Source organism: Oncorhynchus mykiss, chromosome 19, assembly GCF_057628025.1.
Source record: "Oncorhynchus mykiss isolate SJ-2025 chromosome 19, ASM5762802v1, whole genome shotgun sequence".
NCBI lineage: Eukaryota > Metazoa > Chordata > Actinopteri > Salmoniformes > Salmonidae > Oncorhynchus > Oncorhynchus mykiss.
This window is the reverse complement of record NC_143040.1, coordinates 12,514,652-12,533,893: the sequence shown is the minus strand read 5'-3', so window position 1 is coordinate 12,533,893 and position 19,242 is coordinate 12,514,652. Positions and strand designations below refer to the sequence as shown.

At 41.1% G+C, this 19,242-nt stretch overlaps 2 protein-coding genes across 2 annotated transcripts; both read right to left on the bottom strand.

The window, feature by feature from the left end:
* Positions 1 to 1,246: 1,246 nt before the first annotated feature.
* Positions 1,247 to 9,752, bottom strand: LOC149974986 (ecto-ADP-ribosyltransferase 5-like). The gene is made up of 3 exons (XM_090211820.1): positions 9,557 to 9,752; positions 8,747 to 9,451; positions 1,247 to 1,432 (listed from the first exon to the last, which is right to left on the bottom strand). Exons 1-3 carry the CDS (start codon positions 9,614 to 9,616, stop codon positions 1,298 to 1,300), a joined length of 900 nt encoding a protein of 299 aa, XP_090067946.1. The 5' UTR covers positions 9,617 to 9,752; the 3' UTR covers positions 1,247 to 1,297.
* A 3,811-nt stretch (positions 9,753 to 13,563) lies between these two features.
* On the bottom strand, positions 13,564 to 15,041 carry LOC110514468 (erythroblast NAD(P)(+)--arginine ADP-ribosyltransferase). Its single transcript, XM_090211760.1, has 2 exons — positions 14,955 to 15,041; positions 13,564 to 14,744 (listed from the first exon to the last, which is right to left on the bottom strand). Exons 1-2 carry the CDS (start codon positions 15,030 to 15,032, stop codon positions 14,004 to 14,006), a joined length of 819 nt encoding a protein of 272 aa, XP_090067886.1. The 5' UTR covers positions 15,033 to 15,041; the 3' UTR covers positions 13,564 to 14,003.
* Positions 15,042 to 19,242: the final 4,201 nt, after the last annotated feature.

Genomic DNA, 19,242 nt, shown 5'->3' with positions numbered 1-19,242 from the left:
ATAGTTCTGCCTGGACAGGAACATTAACACAAGGCTTATAGTTCTGCCTGGACAGGAACATTAACCCAAGGCTTATAGTTCTGCCTGGACAGGAACATTAACACAAGGCTTATAGTTCTGCCTGGACAGGAACATTATCACAAGGCTCATATTTCTGCCTGGACAGGAACATTAACACAAGGCTAGGTCTGTATCTTTACCTGATAACGTACAGCAGGATAGATCCATTCCCATACAGCACTGTGAATTAGTAACATGCTTTTGAGTACATTTTCAGAAGCCTGGACATGTCTACTGTCCCTCTTACTGAACATCCCCCTCCTCCCACGTCAATACCACACTCATCCACCCTCTCTTCTTAAATGTCAAATACAATAAGTAATGTGGAGACAATGGCTTCAACAAATGTAAAAATACTACTTAAGGGGTCTATTTCAGTATGTGAAATTACTGGGCACCTTGCAGACAGTGGCTTTAACTAGTGGTATGAGGTATTTTAGTGCTGGGCTGGAACAATAGCCTAAAACCTCAAGGTATAATTCAAATTATCTCAAACTAGAATTTACATTATCTCAAGGCAGAAATTGTTAGAGGCACTATTGAACACAGTATTATGTAATGTTGTGGTTGAGGTTTATTCAAAGGGACAGAATAAAGACCAGTATGGACAGAACCAGGTATATGTACATGTTATAGGATATATTCAGCAACTGAGTGGTTAACTGTAGCTATTGTCCGATCGATTGTTATAAAGGCCAAGCAGACAGAAAACATTCTAATGATGCAGGAACGTGTAGCAGACATGGCTCTTACTTTTAAAATAACACTGTGAGTAAGATGAGTGATAAAGGAGACACCCCATTCAACGCACTGGTTAGGGACATTCATTAATTGTGAATAATATGACTCGTTTTGAATACTTTTATGTAATTGTCATACTTTATTATAACCCCCATAAATGTAGTACATATTTCCACAATTGTGCTTGTTGTTATGTAATCTGAGACTTATTTAGAGCCTCATATCAATGTCATGGGATGTCATTCCTTTAGCACCACAGGTATAGCATAGAAATCAAGTGGTCGTTCTTATATTTCTTAATTTCTTTGTTTTTCCTTTGGATGATGTGCATATTGATTCTAGGTTGTATTACTGCACGGTTGGAGCTAGAAACACAAGCATTTCACTGCACCTGTGATTGTAACGGTTTTCTTGGTGAGAAGGAGAGTCGGACCAAAATGCGGCGTGTCTATTGCAATCCATGTTTAATGAAGTAACACACTAAACACAAACACTATCAAAACAATAAACTTAACGAAAACCGAAACAGCCTATACTTGTGTAACCTAACACAGAACAATGACATCAGGACACTAAGGACAATCACCCACGACAAACTCAAAGAATATGGCTGCCTAAATATGGTTCCCAATCAGAGACAACGATAAACACCTGCCTCTGATTGAGAACCACTTCAGACAGCCATAGACTTAGCTAGAACACCCCACTAGCTACAATCCCCATAAATACACACCACATACAAAAACCCATGCCACACCCTGGCCTGACCAAATAAATAAAGATAAACACAAAATACTTTGACCAGGGTGTGACAGAACCCCCCCCCTAAGGTGCGGACTCCCGAACGCACCTCAAAACAATAGGGAGGGTCCGGGTGGGCGTCTGTCCATGGTGGCGGCTCCGGCGCGGGACGTGGACCCCACTCAATCAATGTCTTAGTCCCTTCTCCTCGCGTCCCTGGATAGTCCACCCTCGCCGCCGACCATGGCCTAGTAGTCCTCACCCAGAACCCCACTGGACTGAGGAGCAGATCGGGACTGAGGGGCAGCTCGGGACTGAGGCAGCTCGGGACTGAGGGGAAGCTCAGGAGTGAGAGGAAGCTCAGGAGTGAGAGGAAGCTCGGGAGTGAGAGGAAGCTCAGGCAGGTTGATGAATCTACCTGGCTGGCTGGTGGTTTCGGCAGATCCTGGCTGACTGGCAGATCTGGAAGAGTCTGGTCGACTGGCAGATCTGGAAGAGTCTGGTCGACTGGCAGATCTGGAAGAGTCTGGTCGACTGGCAGATCTGGAAGAGTCTGGTCGACTGGCAGATCTGGAAGAGTCTGGTCGACTGGCAGATCTGGAAGAGTCTGGTCGACTGGCAGATCTGGAAGAGTCTGGTCGACTGGCAGATCTGGAAGAGTCTGGTCGACTGGCAGATCTGGAAGAGTCTGGTCGACTGGCAGATCTGGAAGAGTCTGGTCGACTGGCAGATCTGGAAGAGTCTGGTCGACTGGCAGCTCTGGAAGAGTCTGGTCGACTGGCAGCTCTGGAAGAGTCTGGTCGACTGGCAGCTCTGGAAGAGTCTGGTCGACTGGCAGCTCTGGCTGCTCCATGCTGACTGGCTGCTCCATGATGACTGGTAGCTCTGGCTGCTCCATGCTGACTGGCTGCTCCATGCTGACTGGCAGCTCTGGCTGCTCCATGCTGACTGGCTGCTCCATGCTGACTGGCTGCTCCATGCTGACTGGCGGCCCTGGCTGCTCCATGCTGACTGGCGGCCCTGGCTGCTCCATGCTGACTGGCGGCCCTGGCTGCTCCATGCTGACTGGCGGCCCTGGCTGCTCCATGCTGACTGGCGGCCCTGGCTGCTCCATGCTGACTGGCGGCCCTGGCTGCTCCATGCTAACTGGCAGCTCTGGCGGCTCCTTGCAGACTGGCAGCTCTGGCGGCTCCTTGCAGACTGGCAGCTCTGGCGGCATCCTGCAGACAGGCAGCTCTGGCGGCTCCTTGCAGACTGGCAGCTCCATGCAGACTGGCAGCTCCATGCAGACTGGCAGCTCCATGCAGACTGGCAGCTCCATGCAGACTGGCAGCTCCTTGCAGACTGGCAGCTCCTTGCAGACTGGCAGCTCTATGCTAACTGGCAGCTCTATGCTAACTGGCAGCTCTATGCTAACTGGCAGCTCTATGCTAACTGGCAGCTCTATGCTAACTGGCAGTTCTGAACAGGCGGGAGACTCCGGCAGCGCTGTAGAGAAGGAAGGCTCTAACAGCGCTAAACAGGCGGGAGACTCCGACAGCGCTGGAGAGGAGAAGGGCTCCGACAGCGCTGGACAGGCGAGGCACACTGTAGGCCTGATGCGTGGTGCTGGCACTGGTGGTACTGGGCCGAGGACACGCACAGGAAGCCTGGTGCGGGGAGCTGCTACCGGAGGGCTGGGGTGTGGAGGTGGCACAGGATGGGTTAGACCGTGAAGGCGTACTGGAGATCTTGAGAGCGGTGCTGGCACAGGACGTGCAAGGCTAGGGAGGTGCACAGGAGGCCTGGTACGTGAGACTGGCACCATCTTCACCAGCCGACTAACACGCACCTCAGGACGAGTATGGAGCGCTGACCCAGGTGCCATCAAATCCCCGACACGCTCCGTCGGGCGAATTCCATGTTTAAAACACCAACACAGCAACTCCCTCATTTCTCTCTCCTCCAATTTCCCCATTAACTCCTTCACAGTCTCTGTTTCGCTCACCTCCAACACCGGCTCTGGTTCTGGTCTCCTCCTTGGCTCCTCACGATAAACAGGGAGAGTTGGCTCAGGTCTGGCTCCTGACTCTGCCACACTCTCCCTGAGCCCCCCCCCAATAAATTTTTGGGGCTGACTATGGGGCCTCCGTCCGCGCCGCCTTGCTTGCTTCGCAAACTCCATTCGCCTATATCCTTCCGCGCACTGCTCCATCGAATCCCAGGCGGGCTCCGGCACTCTCCCTGGGTCGACCGCCCACCTGTCTATCTCCTCCCAAGAAGTATAGTCCATACTGTACTCCACTTTGGGCTGTTCCTGCCTGTTGACACGCTGCTTGGTCCCTTTGTGGTGGGTGATTCTGTAACGGTTTTCTTGGTGAGAAGGAGAGTCGGACCAAAATGCGGCGTGTCTATTGCAATCCATGTTTAATGAAGTAACACACTAAACACAAACACTATCAAAACAATAAACTTAACGAAAACCGAAACAGCCTATACTTGTGTAACCTAACACAGAACAATGACATCAGGACACTAAGGACAATCACCCACGACAAACTCAAAGAATATGGCTGCCTAAATATGGTTCCCAATCAGAGACAACGATAAACACCTGCCTCTGATTGAGAACCACTTCAGACAGCCATAGACTTAGCTAGAACACCCCACTAGCTACAATCCCCATAAATACACACCACATACAAAAACCCATGCCACACCCTGGCCTGACCAAATAAATAAAGATAAACACAAAATACTTTGACCAGGGTGTGACAGTGATAATGTTTTTCAAATCTGTGTACACAACCAATAAAGTTTGATTTGAAGTGCTAGTTTCATGTGAAAATCTCGTAGCATGCATTTTTTCCATTGTTTCCATTGTTCTGGGTGGCCCATTCAATCATTGATGGTATACAACATAGTTACAGTATGTATAGTTACAGATAATGCTACTTTTCATATAGTTACAGATAATGCTACAGTAAATATAGTTAGTTAATGCTACAGTAAATATAGTTACAGTAAATGCTACAGTAAATATAGTTACAGTAAATGCTACAGTAAATATAGTTACTGTAAATGCTACAGTACATATAGTTACTGTAAATGCTACAGTAAATATAGTTACTGTAAATGCTACAGTAAATATAGTTACAGTACATATAGTTACAGTAAATATAGTTACAGTAAATGCTACAGTAAATATAGTTACAGTAAATGCTACAGTAAATATAGTTACAGTAAATATAGTTACAGTAAATATAGTTACAGTAAATGCTACAGTAAATATAGTTACAGTAAATATAGTTACTGTAAATGCTACAGTAAATATAGTTACAGTAAATGCTACAGTAAATATAGTTACTGTAAATGCTACAGTAAATATAGTTACTGTAAATGCTACAGTAAATATAGTTACTGTAAATGCTACAGTAAATATAGTTACTGTAAATGCTACAGTAAATATAGTTACTGTAAATGCTACAGTACATATAGTTACTGTAAATCCTACAGTAAATATAGTTACAGTAAATGCTACAGTAAATATAGTTACTGTAAATTCTACAGTAAATATAGTTACAGTACATATAGTTACAGTAAATATAGTTACAGTAAATGCTACAGTAAATATAGTTACAGTAAATTCTACAGTAAATATAGTTACAGTAAATGCTACAGTAAATATAGTTACTGTAAATGCTACAGTAAATATAGTTACAGTAAATGCTACAGTAAATATGGTTACAGTAAATGCTACAGTAAATATAGTTACTGTAAATGCTACAGTAAATATAGTTACTGTAAATGCTACAGTAAATATAGTTACAGTAAATGCTACAGTAAATATAGTTACTGTAAATGCTACAGTAAATATAGTTACAGTAAATGCTACAGTAAATATAGTTACTGTAAATGCTACAGTACATATAGTTACAGTAAATGCTACAGTAAATATAGTTACTGTAAATGCTACAGTAAATATAGTTACTGTAAATGCTACAGTAAATATAGTTACTGTAAATGCTACAGTAAATATAGTTACTGTAAATGCTACAGTACATATAGTTACTGTAAATCATACAGTAAATATAGTTACAGTAAATGCTACAGTAAATATAGTTACTGTAAATGCTACAGTAAATATAGTTACAGTACATATAGTTACAGTAAATATAGTTACAGTAAATGCTACAGTAAATATAGTTACAGTAAATGCTACAGTAAATATAGTTACAGTAAATGCTACAGTAAATATAGTTACTGTAAATGCTACAGTAAATATAGTTACAGTAAATGCTACAGTAAATATAGTTACAGTAAATGCTACAGTAAATATAGTTACTGTAAATGCTACAGTAAATATAGTTACTGTAAATGCTACAGTAAATATAGTTACAGTAAATGCTACAGTAAATATAGTTACTGTAAATGCTACAGTAAATATAGTTACAGTAAATGCTACAGTAAATATAGTTACTGTAAATGCTACAGTACATATAGTTACAGTAAATGCTACAGTAAATATAGTTACTGTAAATGCTACAGTAAATATAGTTACTGTAAATGCTACAGTAAATATAGTTACAGTAAATGCTACAGTAAATATAGTTACTGTAAATGCTACAGTAAATATAGTTACAGTAAATGCTACAGTAAATATAGTTACAGTAAATGCTACAGTAAATATAGTTACAGTAAATGCTACAGTAAATATAGTTACAGTAAATGCTACAGTAAATATAGTAACAGTAAATGCTACAGTACATAGTGAGGAAAAAAATAATTTGATCCCCTGCTGATTTTGTACAATGACAAAGAAATGATCAGTCTATAATTTTAATGGTAGGTTTATTTGAAAAGTGTAGATCTGGGCTGATTCCTCACCGTTCTCATGATCATTGCAACTCCACGAGGTGAGATCTTGCATGGAGCCCCAGGCCGAGGGAGATTGACAGTTATTTTGTGTTTCTTCTATTTGTGAATAATCGCACCAAATGTTGTCACCTTCTCACCAAGCTGCTTGGCGATGGTCTTGTAACCCATTCCAGCCTTGTGTAGGTCTACAATCTGTCCCAGACATCCTTGGAGAGCTCTTTGATCTTGGCTATGGTGAAGAGTTTGGAATCTGATTGATTGCTTCTGTAGACAGGTGTCTTTTAAACAGGTAACAATTTAACGATTTGGAGCACTCCCTTTAAGATTGTGCTCCTAATCTCAGCTCTTTACCTGTATAAAAGACACCTGGGAGCCAGAACACTTTCTGATTGAGAGGGGGTCAAAAACTTATTTCCCTCATTAAAATGCAAATCAATTTATAACATTTTTGACATGCATATTTCTGGATTTTTTGGTTGTTATTCTGTCTCTCACTGTTCAAATAAACCTACCATTAAAATGATAGACTGATCATTTATTTGTCAGTCGGCAAACGTACAAAATCAGCAGGGGATCAAATATTTTTTCCAGTGTCCATCTGATTTGAGCGGTTAATCTGATTTAAGATGTAACGTAGCCTGCGCACTGTGGAGCAAGACAGTCCTTATTTAGCCGAAGGTGAAAGGTCATGTGACAGTCAAAAGTAATTTTATGACATCATTATTATGCATGTTTACATATTTGTTTACATGATTCTAAACGTTTTTACATTGTTTTGAATGTTTGAAAAAAAGTTATTTTGCATTTTCCATTTCTACACAATGCAGTTGTCACGCCTTGACCATGGAGAGCCCTCGGTTCTCTATGATGTTTAGGTCAGTGTGACTAGGTGGGTGTTCTAGTTGTTTTATTTCTATGTTGGTGAGCTGGGTATGGTTCCCAATTAGAGGCAGCTGATGATCGTTGTCTCTAATTGGGGATCATACTTAAGCTCTCCATTTTCCCACCTGCGATATGTGTGTGTGTGTGTGTGTGTGTGTGTGTGTGTGTGTGTGTGTGTGTGTGTGTGTGTGTGTGTGTGTGTGTGTGTGTGTGTGTGTGTGTGTGTGTGTGTGTGTGTGTGTGTGTGTGTGTGTGTGTGTGTGTGTGTGTGTGTGTGTGTGTGTGTGTGTGTGTGTGTGTGTGTGTGTGTGTGTGTGTGTGTGTGTGTGTGTGTGTGTGTGTGTGTGTGTGTGTGTGCACGCACGTGCGTGTCTGCACTAGTTGCGCCATTTAGTCACTTTAGTCATGTGGAATGCTCATCACACTGCGTCTTGGTCCGTCTCTCCTCTCGATCGTGACAGCAGTAAGAACAGTAAAAGTTCCTTCAATGCCAACTGGTAGATTCCAGTATCACTTTACTGAACAATTCATTAATTAATTGACTCATTCATTAGTTAATCGTGTGTCTAAGTCTCTCAAAAGTGGAGGAGGCTTCAGTGGAAGTTTAACAAAGACATGTGAATGTAATAATGCTGAATGTTTTTCTTTATTCATGTTGGCAGAAGCTGCAAGCATGGAGTCTGTTACACAGTGTACACAGGGTACTGTGTAACTGTACAGGTCTATTGACTTACATCTTAATATCTGTGTCCTGATGTCAGAATGTAACAATAACAGCATGGAGTCTGTTACACAGGGTACTACAAATCTATTGACTTAGTTCTTAATATCTGTGTCCTGATGTCAGAATGTAACAATAACAGCATGGAGTCTGTTACACAGGGTACTACAAATGTATTGACTTACATCTTAATATCTGTGTCCTGATGTCAGAATGTAACAATAACAGTGACCCACTAACTGATTAAAATATAACTAACAGACATTGAAAATATATTTGTATAACAAAATATATTTCTTAAAAAAAAGTTTAAGGAAGCAGAGGTAGACTTGTTTGATTTAAACATCTTGATGGAAAATGAACCGATGAATGAATCTCTCAAAAAGAAATGGACCACGCACATGTCTCAATAGTTTGCTGTATTCACACAATATACGTTTACCCTGGATGTACAATTTAGAGTTGAATGAACTTGTATACTAATATGAGGTTAACAACATTTACCGTGTTGACATAACTTACCATTAAAGGCAGTGAGTTATAACATTTGACAGTGTTGGTATTGATAGAAGCTGTAGACAGAGGCACCATCTAGATGACAGATTTCAGTAAATGCAAAATGTCATGTTAAGAACTTTAATCTCAATGCAAATAGGTACGGATGTATTGCTCATCTGTTTCTCCACATACGGCAAAGTAGTAGAATCATTATCTGATTCCTAACAGGGGCTTGATCTGTATTTACACTAAAGCACAGTTCAGATCACTTAAATATGTTGCACTTTTCAGTTTAAAAACAACTTTGCACCACAGGTCTTTGACTGTGTTTCTATTTTTCACTTCCTCAATTTTAAATTTCTCATAAGGAGGGATCAAAACCTCTGCCTCAAGTGACCCCATGATCGTATATTTTTCCACAGAGGCACCATAGCATGTTTCAATTTCAAAACAATTTTCAGTTCCAAATTCTGCAGCAAGAGTCTGAGAAGTAGAGGTTGAGAGGAATTTGCCAAATCTAATTTCTTGATTTAATTGACCCTTGTAAACACGTTTGGTTCCACGGTATACGGTTTTCAAACATTCATTGGGATTATTTTTTTCTTTCAGAATACGTATGGCATCAGACAGCAGGAAATGCCATGCATAGAACTCAAATGTTTTAGCTTTGTATTTATCTTTTCCCACACGAACTGCATCATTGAGTGTTTTGTAAAAAATACCAGAGTACAACTTGATTGCAACAATATGTTCAACTGTAAGTTCCCCATCAGATTCTTTGTTGTCAGTAGCATCATAATGGTCTGTCCAACGTGTTCCAAAGTCGTCCGTATTGGCTGTAATCTCATCTTTCAGGTACACCTTCACCTTGGTCAACATCGCTGGAACACAGCCCTTGTACGCATCATCGACAGATGAAAGTGCCATGTCCAGAACGGTGTCAGGCCTCACCTTGGAGAGGAGGAAAAGGATTTAGCTATTTCACATTTTTAGGATTTTAAATTCATTTTAAACATTCAGTTAAGGTATGTGACACGTGCGCACAAACAAACGTACCATTCCACTGACCATACTGAAGGTCAATGAGAAAACAGCCCACACTACAAACTTCACCATCTTCACTGCAATCTAGAGTAGACTCAAAGGTGATCCTAGTTATTAGCAGGTTACAGCTCTCTGGTGCTTGTGGCTGTGATGTTACCAAGTTGTCTTCACTTTGGTGCGCCTCCCTCCTTCCGGACAGTCATTTATCCTGTATCTGCTATTTGCATAGCTAAAATGCCACTTCAGTACAGGTCTCATTCATACAATACAAACTTGTGACGGTCTCCCATTGGCTGTTTTTACTAGTTAGTTTGGAATCTGTTGATCTTATTCCTCTGCCCTTTTTTGGAAATTGAGCATTGCCCAAGGAAGATGAAAACGGACATTTACATGCCACTTGACATCATGTTTACTCCATAACTCTATACTGAGTAGGACAAGTTTGATACTGTATGGTAGCTGAGCTTCTACTGCTGTCAGTACACAATGTGTGTTTTAGCTCGTTGCCTCTAAATGAACAAAACAGCATTACATATCTTTTAAATCTTGTTTTGAGTGCTGACACATTAATCTTATGTTTTAACTTACATTGCTGCTAGACACTCACCTATGCCCAATTACAAAAAGTAATGTATGAACAACTAATTGTAACTCTAATGTCCCTAGGCGATGTTTAACGGGGGTATCCTCTCTCTCTCTAACTCACTCATGACCATGATCCCCTTCACACTACTTGAACAATTTCAGGCTTATTCACTATTTACTCTCTATCCACTGTGGATAGACAGTATATGTTATGACAGTTAACCTGTGGATAGACAGTAGATGTTATGAGAGTTAACCTTTTGGATAGACAGTAGATGTTATGACAGTTAACATCTACTGTCTATCCACAGGTTAACTGTCATAACATCTACTGTCTATCCACAGGTTATGACAGTTAACCTGTAGATAGACAGGAGATGTTATGACAGTTAACCTGTGGATAGACAGTAGATGTTATGACAGTTAACTGCCACCCTATGGCCTATGTTGTCTCTGCCAGTCAACAAGATGGCTGCTGAAAGATTCCTTCATAACCAAGTCCCGCCCCCTCTCTCTCCTCCAACCCCACTCATGATGTTGGCCACGTTCCAGGCTGACTACATTGAAGTCACCTGCCAGATCTCACAACTCCTCGACTGTATCATATACATCATATGGTATAGCAATCTGATGCCCATTTGTTGCTGCGTGCAACTCAACTGCAATATAGTCAGCCAGGAACGAGACATCTCTCCTCGTTGTGGTTGACAGATTGAACAGTACTGAGCTCTGACCTTACAGATACAGGAAACTACTAACCCTGCTGCTGCTCTCCCTCCCATCTCACTCTGACCTCACAGATACAGGAAACTACTAACCCTGCTGCTGCTCTCCCTCCCATCTCACTCTGACCTCACAGATACAGGAAACTACTAACCCTGCTGCTGCTCTCCCTTTCTCTGACAGAAACTGTTCCTCTCTCTGGTTTTCTAGCCTATTTGTTCATGTTTGGCCTCAAGTATATTTCAAAGCCATGACTAAGTGTTACTTCTCTGTGAAACTATGTCTATAACTATGGCTCATTTTAAAGTCAACAATAGGTTTTCTATATTGTCCTACCTGCATGAAAGTGGAATGACAGTGTTGATCTGTTTAGCCACATAGCTTTTAGCTTTAGCTTCCTATTTGAGGTGTTAGTTGCTAAGGGGTGCTACTGCTGCTGCTTACCATTTTAAACCAATCAGAGAACAACCTGAGAACCTGTGGAGTTGCTTTTTAATAATGAGATGTAATGTATATCTTCTGTAGATTTACCCCAGATTTACACATAGTAGATAAAGAGGACAGGAGATATAATATATATCTTCTGTAGATTTACACCAGATTTACACATGGTGGGTAAAGAGGACCGAAGATGTAATATTGCTCAATGCTTTTCTTTGCTGGTTTTAAGTTCTAGTGCACATGACAACAAATCAGAACTTACGACCAGAGATGTCATGCCCATAGGGGAAACAGGGGCATGTGTCACCTCACATTTGTCCTGTTAAAAAAATACATACAGTACATTTGGAAAGTATTCAGACCCCTTGACTTTTTCCACATTATGTTACGTTACAGCCTTATTCTAAAATGGATTAAAAATATATATATTCCTCGTCAATCTACACAGTATACCCCATAAGGACAAACAAAAAATGTTTTTTTGAAAATGTTGCAAATATATGAAAAATAACAACTGAAATATCACATTGACATAAGTATTCAGACCTTTTACTCAGTACTTTGTTGAAGCATCTTTGGCAGCGATTACAGCCTCGAGTCGTTTTGGTTAGGATGCTACAAGCTTGGCACACCTGTATTTGGGGAGTTTCTCCTATTCTTCTCTGCAGATCCTCTCAAGCTCTGACAGGTTGGATGGGGAGCGTCACTCCACGGATATTTTCAGGTCTCTCCAGAGATGTTAGATCGGGTTCAAGTCGGGGCTCTGGCTGGCCCCGACAGAGACATGTCCCGAAGCCATTCCTGCATTGTCTTGGCTGTGTGCTTAGTGCCATTGTCCTGTTGGAAGATTAACCTTCACTCCAGTATGAGGCCCTAAGTACTCAGGATCTTGGTGGTTCCAAACTTATATGATGGAGGCCACTGTGTTCTTGGGGACATTCAATGGTTCAGACATTTTTTGGTACCCTTCCCCAGATCTGTGCCTCAGCACAATCCTGTCTTGGAGCTCTACGGACAATTCCTTCAACCTCGTGGCTTGGTTTTTGCTCGGACATGCACTGTCAACTGAGGGGCCTTATATAGACAGGTGTGTGCCTTTCCAAATCATGTCCAATCAATTGAATTTACCATAAGTGGACTCCAATTAAGTTGTAGAAACACCTCAAGGATGAACAATGGAAACAGGATGCACCTGAGCTCAATTTCGAGTCTCATAGAAGGGGTCTGAATACTTATGTAAATAAGGTATTTCAGTTTTTTTACTTGTAATACATTTGCAAACATTTCTAAAAACCTGTTTTCTCTTTGTCATTATGGAGCATTGTGTGTAGATTGATGAGGATTTAAAACATTTTTTTGAATAAGGCTGTATCGTAACAACATGAGGAAGAAGTCAATGGTCTGAATACTTCGCGAAGGCACTGTATATATTAGTTTTTTCTCTCTGTAAAACTACCAATGACAATTTAAGAAGTTGGCTTTAGCTAGCCCAGATAGGTAGGACTCCTGAGTGGCGCAGCGGTCTAAGGCACTGCATATTAGTGCTAGAGGCGTCACTACAGACACCCTGGTTCGAATCCAAGCTGTATCACAACCGGGCGGCGCACAATTGGCCCAGCACTGTCCGGGTTTGGCCGATGTAGGCTGTCATCGTAAATAAGAATTTGTTCTTAACTGACTTGCCTAGTTAAATGTTAAAAACCTCATACTGTAACTTTCTACCAAGAAGCCATTTCAGGCTATCGATCAAGTTATGATTATTTTTTTACATAGAATTAAGAGCAATGACTATGGCTTTAGATTACAGGAAAAATCTCACAATGCCTGGATAGGTGTTTAACGTATCAGTTAACCACATCTTATAATATAGGAAACTGATTCCCGATTACGCAGTCGATGACTTGGCCAGCAGCCATTAGTTAATGGCTGCAGCCTGTTTTCAATATAATTGGTCTGGAATGAGACCATTCTCTCCTCGTTGTTGTTGATAGATTGAGTGGTATTAAGCTCTGACCTCACAGACACAGGACACTACTAACCCTGCTACTGTTCTCCCTCCCATCTCACTCTGACCTCACAGACACAGGAAACTACCAACCCTGCTACTGTTCTCCCCCCCACCCCACCCCACCCCCCCTCACTCCCTACAATTAATTTCAAAGCCATGACTCGGTGTCATTACTTTGTACAACTACTGTACGTTGAATAATGGGTGAAGAACGACCACATTATCAACAATCTCACTCAGATGGGATGATTGAAGCTTCAGGTTATCTTTGGCTATTTCTTTATTTAAATCGGAGTATCTTTGTAGCCCATTGTAATTATAACCTGAGAACAAACACATTGTCTTCAAGTGAGATGAAATTCATCTCTTTATAATGGATGTGTAGGTAGTGGATAAATTGGACAGGAGATGTAATATTGCTCAATGCTTTTCATTATAGGTTTTTAGCAAAAGCTGCAGTGCACATGACAACAAATGCCAATTCACTGGCAGAAGAAAGGTTAACAATCTAAGCAAACAATGTGGGAAACATTTACAACAGGACAGATCTGACAATCTGAAAGTAGGAAAAGCTACGCTAATGTTTTCTGTATTTTCTGTATTTGTGGGAGGAGCGATGGTGGATGGGGAAGCCAGGTGTTGCACTAAAAACTGCATTTCATATTTAACTGAAAGCGGAACAGCTGTGTTGCTGTTTTGATTTTACTCTCCTTGGAGTGGTCCAACCATCTGGCATTTCAGGTCACTTTTTCCTTTCTTAGTACTCTGCAGTTTGTAGACGACGTCACACCAGAGGTCTTTCTTGTCTGTTCTCTTCAGCACCTCTGTAATTCTGAACACCTCGTAGGGAGGAATCAGCACCTCCTTCTCATGAGCCATCTGAGATGCGTACTCCCCCAGTGGGGCACCAAGGTAAGTGGTGATCTCAAAACAGGAGCGATTTCCAAAGTGTTTAGTGATTTTCTTGTCTAAAGAGCTCGACGTGAACTGTCCGAATCGCATTTCAGTATTTCGGACTCCGTGGAAAGACACGTTGGTTCCTCGGAAGGTTTGAAAACGCTTATTTTTCTTGTTCAGGATTCGTAAAGCATTGGTCAGAAGGAAGTGCAGGGAGTGGTACTGGAATGTTGTGCTGTAGCTCTTCTTTTGGGTACGAGTGGCCTCGTTGAATGACTTGAACATTTGGGAGTATTCAGTCACATACACCTGGATTGCCAGGGAATAGAGTTTAGACAGTGCTCTTTTCGGTTTGGGTTTGTAACGGGCCTCAGCATCGGTCCAAGCCTGGTTGAAATCTTTGTTTTTTAGTCTCTCCGTTTTCAGGTAATAGTCATGCACCTTCCTGAGCATCTTCTCCTCACAGCCCTTGTAGGAGTCATCAACAGAGTCTGGAGCCATGTCTAAGGGGAAGTTGGATTTTGGATCATGCAGAGGGAGACTGACCTTTAGTGAAAGGAAGAGAGAAAAATAGACAAACAGGTATGACACAAGAAAATGCAAATAAAATGATAATGAGAGACAAGATGTAAGGCTCGCCATCAGTCATAATGTCTTCACAAACTTTGTCCATACTAAACTTTTGCCTTTTATTTTGATAATAGAATCGCCCTCTCGCTCATATTCAAATGCACTCAAAATAGTGTTGTATCTTACCGTCTTTGTATCCACACCCGGAGTCCAAGCAGAGAAGACACACAGCACAGAAAAGGTTAGGATGTTGTCTCTCCCCATGACTTCAACAGCACCTGTAGTAAAACAACATGTACAGGAGGCCAAAAACAATCAGCATAACAGTACCCAACATGATACAACACAGCTTTGATATGATCAACTATTTAAAAATTGATAGGAGTTACTGCAATGCCACCATTTAATGAAGCCGTATCATGCAGAGATTACAATGAGGTTTACGGTATCTGATAGCTGGAATTACCAGACTGGAGCACGATAGAGGTTGTTTTGTATTGTTCAGCTTCAGGACGTGTTTTTGCAGACGGTCTGCCAAGATCTACTTATACCTGGTCAGAGATCTGACTTTACAACAGACATGACCACAAATCCTGTTCCCACACTGAAGCACCAAGCTAATACGTGCACCATGTCATACAGATCTTCATGTCTGCACACGTACACATGCATGAGGATGTACACAGCTCTACCTTGGTTCACCACAGGGCCATTTGCAACTAAAAGTGATGCTGCTGAGAAAGAGTTAACGTTCCCCCTTTCTGTCTTTCTCACACTCTTCTCGACCCCAAGTCGAACACCGCAATGTGTGCTCAGTTGTCATGGTCACAGACTGTCAGGTTGTGTGACTGATAATGACATCACTGGATGAGTTCCATACATTTCTCAGGAACACATAGGATTTCCATCTCTTAGAGATATTCTGTATTATAGTGGTGTCAAAACAACAGTTATAGTGTCAAAGTAACCTGTGGATAGACAGTATATGTTATGACAGTTAACCTGTGGATAAAGAGTAGATGTTATGACAGTTAACCTGTGGATAGACAGTAGATGTTATGACAGTTAACCTGTGGATAGACAGTATATGTTATGACAGTTAACCTGTGGATAAAGAGTAGATGTTATGACAGTTAACCTGTGGATAGACAGTAGATGTTATGACAGTTAACCTGTGGATAGACAGTAGATGTTATGACAGTTAACCTGTGGATAGACAGTAGATGTTATGACAGTTAACTGCCACCGTATGGTCTCTGTTGTCTCTGCCAGTCAACATGATGGCTACTGAAAGCTTCTCTCATAACCAAGTCCCGCCCCCTCTCTCTCCTCCAACACCACTCATGATGTTGGCCACGTTCCAGGCTGACTACATTGAAGTCGCCTGCCAGATCTCACATCTCCTGGATTACTGTTTAACATATCAGTTAACCACATCATATGGTATAGCGATCTGATGCTCATTTGTCGTAGCGTCAAACTCAACAGCAACATAGTTGGCCTGGAACGAGACCGTTCTCTCCTTGTTGTGGTTGATAGATTGAGCATTACTGAGCTCTGACATCAGACACAGGAAACTACTAACCCTGACAGTGTTGATCAGATTAGCCACAGAGCTTTTAGCTTCCTATTTGAGACGTTAGTTGCTAAGGGGTGCAACTGCTGCTGCTTACCATTTTAAACCAATCAGAGAACAACCTGAGAACTAGTGGAGTTGCTTTTTAATGAGATGTAATATATATCTTCTGTAGATTTACACCAGATTTACACATGGTGGGTAAAGAGGACAGGAGATATAATATTACTCAATGCTTTTCATTATTGTTTTCTTTTTACACACATTCTAGTGCACATGACAACAAAACAGAACGTACCATCAGAAACGTCATGGGGCACGTGCACCCTCACATTTGTCCTGTAAAAACATTTAGATATACAGTACCAGTCAAAAGTTTGGGTACACCTACTCATTCAAGGGGTTTTCTTTATTTTTACTCTTTTCTACATTGACGAATAATGGTGAAGACATCAACACTATGAAATAACACGTAACCATGTACATGTAGTAACAAAAAAAGTGTTAAACGAATCAAAATATATTTTATATTTGAGATTCTTCAAAGAAGCCAACCTTTGCCTTGATGACAGCTTTGCACACATGTGTGTATGTATGGTCAAAAGACTATACCTCTCCCACGTCTAGCTAGGACTACCTCCCACCTGAAGGCCCAACTTCCTGCCTTCCTGCCTTCCTGCCTTTATCCCATCACTGACACACTTACCACAGTACGATAAACGGTCAACAGGGGGAGCCAAAACCTAAGGTGCACTAATGACAAGGGAATATATCTCAATCAGGTAATCACATAAATCATTAAGGTACGTACCTAATATTTTATCACATACATTCATATTTCATACATACATATATATATATATATATATATATATATATATATATATGTATGTATGTATGTATGTATGTATGTATATATATATACAGTGCCTTGCGAAAGTATTCGGCCCCCTTGAACTTTGAGACCTTTTGGCACATTTCAGGCTTCAAACATAAAGATATAAAACTGTATTTTTTTGTGAAGAATCAACAACAAGTGGGACACAATCATGAAGTGGAACGACATTTATTGGATATTTCAAACTTTTTTAACAAATCAAAAACTGAAAATGTGACCAAAAAATCAGCCAGAAGGCATAGGAACTGAGAAGTGGTCTGTGGTCACCAACTGCAGAACCACTCCTTTATTGGGGGTGTCTTGCTAATTGCCTATAATTTCCACCTGTTGTTTATTCCATTTGCACAACAGCATGTGAAATTTATTGTCAATCAGTGTTGCTTCCTAAGTGGACAGTTTGATTTCACAGAAGTGTGATTGACTTGGAGTTACATTTTGTTGATTAAGTGTTCCCTTTATTTTTTTGAGCAGTGTATACATATGTATGAAATATGAATGTATGTGATGAAATATTAGGTACGTACCTTAATGATATATATATATATGTTGTTGTTGTTTATCTCCGGTAAAGACAATGACGATTCTCCGTCTTAACTGTTATCGTTAATTTATGTATTAGGGTACCTAAGGTTGGATAATAAACGGTGTTAGACTTGTTTGGAGAAGTTTATTGGTAACATTTGGGATTCATTTTGTATGCATTTTGAAGGAGGGAAACCGGTGGATTATTGAATGAAGTGCGCCAGCTTAACTGAGTTTAATCGAACAAAATGACCATTTGTGATGTAGCTGGGACCTTTTGGAGTGCCAACAGAAGAGGATATTCAAAGGTAAGGCATTTATTTTATCGCTATTTCTGACGTTCGTGGCGCACCTGCCTGGTTGAAAAATGTATTTCATGCCTTTGTATGCAGGGCGCCGACCTCAGATAATCGCATGGTGTGCTTTCGCCCTAAACCTTTTTGTAGCTTCATTTTGATGTAGGACACTTGTATTTTCATGAATATTAAATATTTATATTTCTGTAATTTGAATTTCGCGCTCTGCAATTTCACCTGATGTTGTCGAGGTGTTCCGCTAGCGGATCGCCTAGCCATAACCGGTTTAAAGAAATGGGTTAAATTATCAGAGATTCTCACATGGCACTTATGTTGTATTACTGGACTATTTCAGCCAATATGCTAGGTGTAGTTTGAAGAGAGCAGAGTTAGAGAGACTTGTACTTTCTCTTGCAATATTTTTAAAGCCTACCATTTAGGAGTGGGAAGATTCCCAGGCAGGGTCAGACAGCCAGGGAAGACCAGTGTGTGGAGCTCAGGTGCATTTTGCAGTATATTCAGTGAATGTTTCATCTTGAATTGACGGGTAGCTTAATGACAACATTAAAGCTACAGTCTGGTGTCTGGGAAATGATTGAACATGACAACATTAAAGCTACAGTCTGGTGTCTGGGAAATGATTGAACATGACAACATTAAAGCTACAGTCTGGTGTCTGGGAAATGATTGAACATGACAACATTAAAGCTACAGTCTGATGTCTGGGAAATGATTGAACATGACAAATTAAAGCTACAGTCTGGTGTCTGGGAAGTGATTGAACATGACAACATTAAAGCTACAGTCTGGTGTCTGGGAAGTGATTGAACATGACAACATTAAAGCTACAGTCTGGTGTCTGGGAAGTGATTGAACATGACAACATTAAAGCTACAGTCTGGTGTCTGGGAAGTGATTGAACATGACAACATTAAAGCTACAGTCTGGTGTCTGGGAAGTGATTGAACATGACAACATTAAAGCTACAGTCTGGTGTCTGGGAAGTGATTGAACATGACAACATTAAAGCTACAGTCTGGTGTCTGGGAAGTGATTGAACATGACAACATTAAAGCTACAGTCTGGTGTCTGGGAAGTGATTGAACATGACAACATTAAAGCCACAGTCTGGTGTCTGGGAAGTGATTGAACATGACAACATTAAAGCCACAGTCTGGTGTC

Bases quoted from the DNA above. Each gene is read 5' to 3' on its own strand.
- LOC149974986 (XM_090211820.1), bottom strand. From the start codon at position 9,616: ATGGTGAAGTTTGTAGTGTGGGCTGTTTTCTCATTGACCTTCAGTATG. The intron at 9,452-9,556 runs GTACGTTTGTTT...CTCCTCTCCAAG, and splicing joins TCAGTATGGTCAGTGGAATG to GTGAGGCCTGACACCGTTCT. The intron at 1,433-8,746 runs TAAATACAGATC...CGTTGTCTCTGA, and splicing joins ATCTGAACTGTGCTTTAGTG to TTGGGAACCATATTTAGGCA.
- LOC110514468 (XM_090211760.1), bottom strand. From the start codon at position 15,032: ATGGGGAGAGACAACATCCTAACCTTTTCTGTGCTGTGTGTCTTCTCT. The intron at 14,745-14,954 runs GTAAGATACAAC...CTTTCACTAAAG, and splicing joins CGGGTGTGGATACAAAGACG to GTCAGTCTCCCTCTGCATGA.